At 40.7% G+C, this 9,901-nt stretch overlaps 2 protein-coding genes across 2 annotated transcripts in view; both read right to left on the bottom strand.

The window, feature by feature from the left end:
• Positions 1 to 651: 651 nt before the first annotated feature.
• zpax1 (zona pellucida protein AX 1) lies at positions 652 to 8,251 on the bottom strand. The gene is made up of 20 exons (XM_072674986.1): positions 7,095 to 8,251; positions 6,915 to 7,010; positions 6,707 to 6,831; positions 6,124 to 6,267; positions 5,721 to 5,816; positions 4,863 to 5,027; positions 4,692 to 4,788; positions 4,131 to 4,351; positions 3,899 to 4,052; positions 3,386 to 3,594; positions 3,144 to 3,261; positions 2,663 to 2,862; positions 2,463 to 2,577; positions 2,082 to 2,251; positions 1,902 to 2,002; positions 1,699 to 1,829; positions 1,318 to 1,504; positions 1,089 to 1,230; positions 845 to 941; positions 652 to 755 (listed from the first exon to the last, which is right to left on the bottom strand). Exons 2-20 carry the CDS (start codon positions 6,973 to 6,975, stop codon positions 652 to 654), a joined length of 2,637 nt encoding a protein of 878 aa, XP_072531087.1. The 5' UTR covers positions 6,976 to 7,010; positions 7,095 to 8,251.
• A 143-nt stretch (positions 8,252 to 8,394) lies between these two features.
• ttc32 (tetratricopeptide repeat domain 32) overlaps positions 8,395 to 9,901 on the bottom strand; it is a 3,084-nt gene continuing 1,577 nt past the window's right edge. The window contains exon 3 of the mRNA XM_072685866.1: positions 8,395 to 9,588. Coding sequence (XP_072541967.1) covers positions 9,461 to 9,588 — 128 coding nt within the window. The 3' untranslated portion in view covers positions 8,395 to 9,460. The remainder of the gene's footprint in view (positions 9,589 to 9,901) is intronic.

The following is a 9,901-nucleotide window of genomic DNA, read 5'->3' as shown; positions in this document are numbered from 1 at the left end:
TGTTCAGGTAGAATTTTGGCCCCTCAATACATTCATTTCCAGGTCATTCCACCACACCTGGCTCCAGGCACATCAAATGCTGGGCACATTTTACATTGTAGAGAACATCTTTACCAATTATGTGTTTTTTCAGCTTTAGTACTTTGAACCCGGTTACAGACTCCATGAGAGACACGGTGCATATTACCCAGATTTTTACATTTCAGCTTAAAAAAAAATAAAAATAAAAATAATAATAATAAAAAACACCATCATGAGACCATCATGTCAGACCACATTGCCAGTTTCTTTTAAGTTCATCTGGCCTTCCAACATCTTACAAAACATGCCATTTGGACCCCAAATTGTACCAAACTTTTGATATTCCCGCAGTATTCAGGGGACTTTTTTTTTTAAGTGGTAAAAGCATTTTGGTTTAAAACCTTAAACATGCAGGTCAAATGCATGTAATACACACCCAAAAAGAATCAGTTGAGGAGAGCAGGTGTGAATTGTTATTCAGAAGCAGGTGTGAGGACAGACTTGACTGGAAAGGACAAGATACGACAGTTTGTCAGGAAGAACCCTTTAAAGCCAGAATGCTTCCTAAGCATATTCAAGTTCATGAAAGCTTGTACCTTCTGTGGGGACAAATCAAAAAAGGACACCAGTTCAAGTCAACAGTTTATTTAAATCTGAACGAAACGTGGAGAGCACAACTTTTCCAGACGAGACGTACATCCTGGGGAGCCACTCCTGGCCTGTGCTTCTCCGGCCTGGAAATAAAGGCAGGAATAAAATGCATTGTTTAGATTAAAAGCAGGTAGAGATCCAGAAAGTTTAGAGAAGCAAGTGTGGATCATACCCCTCTTGGTTGTTTTTTGTTGCGAGGGACACAGTCTCTTGCAGATGGCATCAGTCTGGTTGAGGTCACAGAGCACAGCTTCACAATGAACAAAGATCTGAAAGAGGGTTTTTAAAAATGGCAGGAAAAGTGAATTACCAACCTATGAATGTCTATCAAATCTTTTGAGCTGTACACCAATTTAAAAAAAAAAAATAACTTTCTCCCAAACTCAATTTAGTTTGATAAGAATTGGTAAAGGTACCTGATCTCTGAGTACTGTCTCATCTTTGACAAAAGTGAACATCTTTACTTCAAAGTGCTTCAAGTGGGGAGGGTATGGAACCCGGTCTTCCAAGGCCACAGGGTGAAAAATGGTTTGGTAACGATCGTCAAGATTCTCACAGCTGTTCAAAAAGCAGCAGAGATGCAACGTTAAGCCCTGCACCATTACATCTTCTTAAAAAGGATCTTTGGTCTGAAATTACCCATACCCATTCACAATGAGGTCCCAGCTCATTGTGGAGACTCCATCACTGACAGTAGCCCAACAGTTTTCCAGGACCAGCTCTATTTGAGGGTCTGCGGACTGAATCAGCTCCACCTCAAAGTACAGAGGTTGTCGTAAATACTGCACTACCGGGTAGTCTTCCTCCATATAAAAGGAATTATAAGAGGAATCTGTCGAATAAAGACAATAGCAGCATGGATTTCAAACAACTGCAGTTCAGTGCTCATTGAGCTTTACCATGCGATTGCGAGCAGCTGCTAGTGCTGCTTAGCATTTAGAGTAATCCAAGGTGGTTGAGACAACATTGCTAGGTAGTTTCTATGGTATCCCAGAGGGTGCTACAGATGTTGCCAGTGAAACATACCCTTAGCAAGTCGCATTCTCACTTGCAGTTCTCCAACACCAAGTTCGGCAAAAGGCTCATTTCTTCCTGGCTTTGTGAAGAAAGTCAGTGTCTGGGTGTCATTTAGCACGTAGTAGCAGGAAACAGTCATTCTAGAAAAGAGTGACAAGGGTTAAACTCCAGATACATGAAATGTTGCAAACCAGAAGCAAAATGAGCATTACTGATATTTGGTTCCAATTCCTTTTGCAGCATCTTGACTGCCGACACCTCCCCTGCTAGCCACCGAGATTTCATTCTGATACACCATGACCTCATCGTAGAACTGGAGGGAAGACAGAACTGTTTTAACCACCTAAATAAATAAATAAAATCTTATTTAAAAATGGGCTTCACAAGCACACCGTTCTAGTTGTTCCACAACTGCTTGCAGCAAAAGAGAAGTAGGCAAAGCGGCTGTTGCTGAACGTGGGTTTGCATGAGGGGTCCTTTAGTGCCAACTGGCTGGGAACCATCAGAGGTGCAGATTCCACCTTCACCGCTAGTGCAGTTATTGTTCCATTGGAGAAACACTCTGAAGAGAAGCCAGCAAGAAAAGCTTAGGCTGATTTTAAACAAACTCCCCAACAACAAAGTATAGGGGCATTGCCAAGGGTAGGCATTACCCAGACCAAAAAATAAATAAATAAATAATTTTTTAAAATTACAAGAAACAAAGTACATTTCTGGGTAAACAGTTAAAAAAAAAAAAAAAAAAAAAGAATATATAAAAAACCTTAAAATACCAGTCATAGTAATAGGAAAGTTGCAGGCCAAGGAGAAGTTCTTGATGTGCCAGCTGTTGACCGAATCCCAAAGTAGCAGATCCAGGCGACCCCTCACGGATGATTGATGAGCCAGCTAAAAATAAAAGCGGAAGAAAACTTTAAAAAAATATAATTCAGAGTTCAAAACTCCATTAGAGGCAAGTAAAGAAGGACTGTACCTCAAAAACTATATTATTTGCCAGGAAAGGCACAGTCATGCTCAAGTGAGTGGAGTTCTCCTGGACACCATACTCTGTATAAATGTCAGCAGATAAGTCCTGTGTGCCCAACATAATGTTGAAGTTCTTGCCCTGGTTTCCATATTCCACAACAACTAGAAAATGCTCTTCATCACAGGTACCACGCATAGTTGGCAGAGCTGTACAGGGAGAACAGAAGCAACCAGTGTTGTCAGAAATTTAGAAAATCTAAGATTTGCACCAATACACCCACAAACGAGAGCAAACATGAACATTAGTCACTTTTAAAGCCCTGGTGCAATCAGTTTGGCATGAAACTGCCAATTATTGGGACCCACACTAAAAGGAAGTATTGATTTAAAAAGTATTTATCATTAGAAGAACCATCAGAACGGAATTTGCTCGTAGAAACACTAAGCCACAGTCTAATATTTTGCCAAACATATATGCAAATACTCACTGATGTCCTGAAGAGTTGTCTCCACCAATGCAGGTTGGGGAAAGGGTGTGTATTCAGGAAGGATCATCAAGCCAAAGATGAGTGGAAGAGTATAGGTAGTGGTCTCTTGATTGACATTCTGTAAAGTGGGGGCATCTAATTAGAATAGGTCCATTATAGCATGCTACCATGTCAGAACTTCGCTTCCTCGCAATCTTTACTTTTGCCTCCAGATACACCAAACCAACCAACAGTATACTTACAGACTTGAGAACAACAGGATCAGAGAAGGGGACCTTAACAGAGAAAGTCCTGGAGCCATTAGGAAATCCATGCTGCTCCACATTGATGCCTCTGGCATTGGCCTCTGCCACAGTCATCACTCCACTTGAAAAAGTGATGTTCATCAGCTCAACGTCATGAAGGAAGGTACCCAGCAGCACATCAAAAAAACCCAGTTTTGTCACAGTATCTGAGAGGAGAGAAATGTAATGTGCATTTCTAGTTGACATTTCTAAAAGTCCAAGCTTGCTCCAGGTACAAGGAACCAAAGTTGGCTCCAAGGCATCATGTAACCCTTTGCAGCACTTTTTAATCAACAAGTCAGAATTGTAGCAACTGCACATTGGTAAAATGTGTTAATATGCTTTAATCCAGTACAATGAAGAAAAAGAAAGTCTGATAATCACTCACCATCTGCTACAGACACAGAAAAAGCCAGGCCTAACCATGCTAGAGGAGATTACCATTCTAAGCAGGAATCAAAAGGAACTCACTGTCTACGACCCATGGTGGTTGAGCCTTGGGTGGTGTGGTAATCGGGTAGTGCACTTTGTATCTGGTAATATCAGACTGGCCCTCTCTCCACAAGAGCTCAACCATTGGTTCAATACTGTAGGTAGTGTGGTACTCATAATTCAGTGCATGACTCTAAAACAAAGAATGGATGTTATGACCATTTCAATTCAAAAAGAGGAGGTGAGTGCAGGAAGAAAAGCAACATCTGACCTTATAGTATCCATCTGGTCCACCCACAGGTAGTGAGATTATGACATGGGAGTCTGTTACAGACAAGGTGTAGCCCATGGCATTCATCCGTGTGGTATCTAGCCTCTTGCCATCTATGCCCATGTACAGCTCAAGCAGATCATGCTGATGAAACATCATAAGTGGGGTAATGTACCTGGGCATGTACCAGGTGATTACTTGATCAGTGAAATGGAGTCCACCTATGAAGAACGGTACAAAAGGGTGTAAATATGGCTGCAAATCTCCAATCTCTGAGTGGAAATTCCTAAGGATTCAATGCATGAAGAGAAGTTACTGCAGTTTGATTTTGGAATAACAATGAGTCACTACATGGAATATTTACACTAGACACAGCATGTCCTAATGACCCTTATTAGGCTGATGTAGATTAGACTGACTAAAGAGTCAATTAAAATGGCACAACAGACCCTGGAGCCTGAATCAGGTGTTCGATTAGGTTAGCAGCAAAACTCTGCAGGTGGGTAGATTCCCAGGACCAGGATTAGGCCCACCCCCCATACTGAAATAAAAAATGCTTACCAGTTGGACAGGCAGCAGCAGTATCTATCATTGTTACAGACCACTCCCTTTTGAAGTACGTAGTCAGTTTAAAGACCTCCATTTGCACACCATTCACCTATAGAGAAAAACATACATAAATAGAGGACTATAAATACACCAGTGTTTATGAATTTGTATTCCCATACTTACATTCTGAGAGTAAGTGTCATCCATGCCGTAAGGGCTTCTCAGCACTAATCGAGACGGAGTTGTTGATACTCCATACCCAGCTTTCAGGACATCCCCCAACATCATGGGTTTTTCTTTAGGCGTGTAAAAGACCATCCTCCAGACATTAGGCAGGGACGTAGGAGCCTACAAACAGGACAGTTATAAGCCCAAAACCCAGGCAAATGATAATACGGCATTTTCTGTTTACATTTCTGCACAATTCTGTGTGAGGTAAACAGTCACCAAGTATTGCGATGTAAAATGCTGTGTTGTAGCAAAAACTTGCCACACAATTCTTTAGAGTGGTGGTGATGGGAACCAGGGATCTTGTCCTTCACAAGTGCTCTAAGAGCTTCTCAGGCTATTCTTAAATATTTTAAGACTAAGTAGACTTTTAAAATAGACAGACATAGTAGACCATGTAGACTTTTGTCTGCATAAGACAAGCTTCCCATTTAACAAAGCCTAACAGGAGGAAATGCATTCTGATTGCTTAGTTTGCTTGTTTTTCCTCCATCTTGCCATCCTGCATGGTTTTAACAAGCAGCTACATAAAGCAAGGGGGGGAGGTGGAGTTTAAGAACATTATGAATGTGTCTTCATTAATATTCTTTTTTTTTTTTTAAGTTATATTATTTTGTAAATCCAGCCCCAAGAGTGCAGTACCAATATTTATTTTATGTACCATCCAATACAACCACTACACTTCACCATTACTGACACATTGTATATAAACTGAAGTACTGGTAAATTCCTTACAATTTCCTGCTTTCCTAATGCGCTGCATGTAGGTCTATGCAATCAAACTACAAGAGTCTCAAAACTTATCAGAACTACCTCAGAAAAGGCACCAGATTTGAAGCCATTTTCCTTGCTGCCTAGTCTTTGCTGTGTAGGCATGTACAACTCCGGTGGTAACCTGTTAACCGAGACCTAGAAGAACAACAAAAATGCTCATTACATTTTACATCACACTGGGTGGTGGACCAAGTTCAACCCAGCAGTGTGCATACACGGCTCACAAATCTTAACCAAAGGGCTGTTGCAGATTTCACTCCAACCAATTAGACTAAGACCACCTAGTTAAACAAGGACCTGGTTCCGGCTTTTTGAGAACAAACATTTAGATGTAGCGCAGTTGCCCCTGGACCAATTTACAAGTTACAGGTTAAAGCAAGTGACCTGACTAGATAAGATGGGTGGACTTTAACAACCGCAGACCTAACAATCTGATTGTTACCTCCATGAAGTTGCGTTCACAGAGAATCTCACGCGAAGCCCACTGCTTGTATTCACAGGAATGTCTGACCTCATGTAGATCTTCCTCAGACACTTTGTTACCATACATTCGGAGGCGCAGTTGAATATCAAATACACGATCATCCTGAAGTGGGTGTTAAGCAGAGAAAAGTAGAAAAAGTGGTGGGGGAAGGAGACAGGAAATAGTTAAAAAATGGTTAACAATACTATGTGAAGACAGGGCTGGTGGTCCCTGGACTCCCATCCCTGGACTCAGTTGACCACACAGTTTCTTCAATTTTAGCCTCTTTTTGCAACAAGACATTACTCTAACAAATGAGGTAGTCAGTCATTTTCTTGATGAAAAACATGAATTATTTGTTACAGATGTGGTCTGCCAGAAATGAACAAATTCAAACACTGAATTACTGAAGTACTTACAAATACAAAATACACAACTTCACCAATACATACCACATCCAGGTTTGTGACCAACATACCAGAGTGAAAGTTACAACAACCAGCCCAATCTTCTCCTACTGCATATGTGAAGAAAAAGAAAGAAAGAATCAAGACCTTCTTACCTGGTTCTGAGCAAAACAGCTCAGCAGCGATGCGTATAGCTTAGTATTTCCCCAAGGATCACACTCCATGCTGTAGCCACATTTGGCCGCCAGAGCAGACGTTAAAGGCACTACCTGTGAACCATCTGAAAGCAACCAACAGAACTCAGATTAGCACCACAAATAAATCACAATTTGATGCCTGAGCTCATTTTTAAAACATACTCACTGATTGCATCAATTTCAAGCTGATTTCCAAAAGCTAGAGACTTGTCAAAGGTTAGTCTCATAACATTGCCAACACACTCCACATTCAAGCCAGCTCCTGCAAGACACAAGTGCAGCAAGTCACAAGGTGCAGCTCAGGCTACAGCTCGATAACAAGGTGAAAAAGCTGGAGTTAACTTACTTTTGTTGAAAGTGTTCTGCGCTGAAGCCACAACAGCAGCAAATACAAGCCAAGAGATACTGATGGAAACAAGTTAGCTGTTAAAAGCTAGCATTTTTTTATTAGTTACACAGTAAACCTATTAAACTGATATTAAACAGGATATTCTACAGAAAACTAGAATCAGTTTTTGTGCTGCAGTTTGGAGGAAAAAAAAGCCCCAAAGGCTCACTACAGTTAACTACACTATTACAGAAATTTGACACAGAAACAGTAGATATTCCTCCACATGCTCAAGGGTCAAAACAGCAAAAAAAAAAAATCCCTCACAAAACTTACCAATAACCATGAAGAGATACCATCTTCTAATAAAGGAAAAATACACTTTATCTTGTGTTCTCCTCAACAAGGTGGTTTCTACAGGCCTACACAGATGATGCTAAAGACCTACAGGAGGAGCATACTTTTTTGGATTAAGAAGTAATAATCCAGTTAAGGAAAAATATTTTAAGGTGGCTGATTAGTGAAAACCACCACAAACAACAGCCAACCTTGAAGTTGAAAAAGCCACCCTCCCAACGCTTAGTTAAGTAGCCTCTCTAATACGGCAGCCCTACTATCCCAACCCAACCCAGCACAGGTGATGCTGATGATTGACAGGGCTAGTTAAGGCAACAACACGACAGGCTGATGAGCGCTTGTGGAGCTAGTCGTTTCTTCAGACTAACCCAACAGATGTAGTGGTAAAACCGTAGTATTCACCTGCCTTCTTCCTTCTGTAAAGAGTTTATTCTACTGTGAACAGTTTTCACATGAAACAGTGCAGAATTAGGTTGCACGACTCCGTGATCCCCAACCCTGGTCCTGGAGGCCCACCAAACAGTTTTGACACTTCAGCTCAGTAAGGGCTTGTTAGAGAGTTGGGTCAGGTGTGCTGGGGCAGGGGTAGCACAAAATGGGAGCCGGTTTAATGAAATGTCATGACACACAGCCAGCCACTAGGTGGCGATCTGGAGTCTTTATACTGTTAGGCAGTGTGGTCTAGCAGGGATCGTATCAGAGCCAGGGTCGTGACACAGACTACCCCCTCCCCCCCTTGATTATTAATTCATTAAATAATTTATTCATTAAAATTATTCATTAAATAATTTTCAGCACGATAAAGTGTTTCCATTTAACTTTATTTTTAAGTTCAACGATTTAATATTGTTGTTGCTACGCTGGCATATAAAGCTGATACCAACAGGTAACATTAACTAGCTCGCTCTAGTTATCGTGCACTTGCTATCTGCTATCGAGCTAACCATGTGCAAGATCAGCAGATAACTGGGATCCAAATAAAATAATAAAGCGATTAAAAAAAATAATGAACCAGTTGCAAGCTTTGGAAAGTATGATGATGTATTTCGCTGAAAAGGCAAAGAAGACATAGCTACCTATTTCCATTTTTTGGTAAGAGGTACATTAACATTACTGCTACTGAGTGGGTGGAGAACTGATGGTGGAGTTGTCTTATGACCGGAGTGGTAAAGCTTTTAAAAATAGGTCTGCAGTGCTAAGACATTCAGTGCTGTGGAAATGGGGGCATGTTTCGGTATGAAATCGCTCAAATGCTTAGTATTAACCTATGTCATTTGGGACGCGCTTGGGAGCGCCCTCTAGCGTCAAGTTATCAGGTCGTATCCTTCTGCAGAGTTGTTTCTGTGATATTCAGGTGGCCTTACGGAGGTCAAAGGTTTAATCTGCTTTGATGGCCACTGTGCGTTTGGGGAATAATGACAACTCCTACTGTTTCTGATGATTAATGAAAGGCACCATTCACATTCATCCCTGTGATGGAAATATCATGTTGCTTGAATTCATAATGCTAAATGCTATGGATGTAATATGTTATCATCAACCATTCCATGCAAGTTGTATAGAACACAAGTCAAAACAACATAAACCAATATAACAAAACAGCCAAAAGAAATCTGACAGGTTGAGATATGATTTTCAAACTTGCAAATGTTCGAAGCAGGCATTCCATGAAGTCCCAAGCTGAAGAAAGTAAAGCACTGAAATAAATTTTTCCATAAGAAGTGGAGTTGGTCACATTCTTTGGTAAAGTTAAAAGATTTAACTAGTACAAAGGCAGCATGTTGTTGGTGCAGAGACTGAAACAGGTCACCTTGTTCCAAAGTCCAGACTGTACGGTTTTGCTGAAGTGCAAACTACTGTGACACTTGCAAATTTGAGTAACACAGGGCTTCATTAAAAAATGCTACAATCTACAATCATGACAAGTAGTTCAAGTATTTACAATTTTAAAATCAAATTTTACAAAACATTTCAATACGATCAGAATTACAGAGTTCCTTTAGTTGAGACTGGGCCGTATGCTGCCATCAATATCCTCTTTTTAATTTTTCTTCACTGTCAGCTATTGTCTGATGCAAACTTTGTCTTGCATCTTCAAAATTGGCATTTATTTCCAGTGCCTTCTTGAAGTCGCTCTCAGCATCCTGAAAGAAACCTGCAAAGCAGTAAAAGAAAAAGCAAGCTTATTTTGACATCTTTAGCAAAAATAACTAATTAAATAATAGCCTGCTCAACAGCCAGAAAGTTTCACTCAGCATCCGTTTCTTTCAAATCTGCACTAAACTATTTTTTTTAAACGGTCAACATCTATGGCCTTGCACGCTTTACCCATGTGCAATATGAAGGACTGCTTACAATATGAGCGTCTATTAATAACCTTGAATACACTTTGGTTGCGTCCTGTCCGTTCAGGGGATCAAACCTGTGACCCACCAGTCCCGAAGCTGCTTCTTTAACCTTCAGACCAC

This window comes from Salminus brasiliensis, chromosome 1 (assembly GCF_030463535.1).
Source record: "Salminus brasiliensis chromosome 1, fSalBra1.hap2, whole genome shotgun sequence".
NCBI lineage: Eukaryota > Metazoa > Chordata > Actinopteri > Characiformes > Bryconidae > Salminus > Salminus brasiliensis.
The sequence above is the reverse complement of the archived record's forward strand: the minus strand, read 5'-3'. Positions and strand labels throughout refer to the sequence as shown.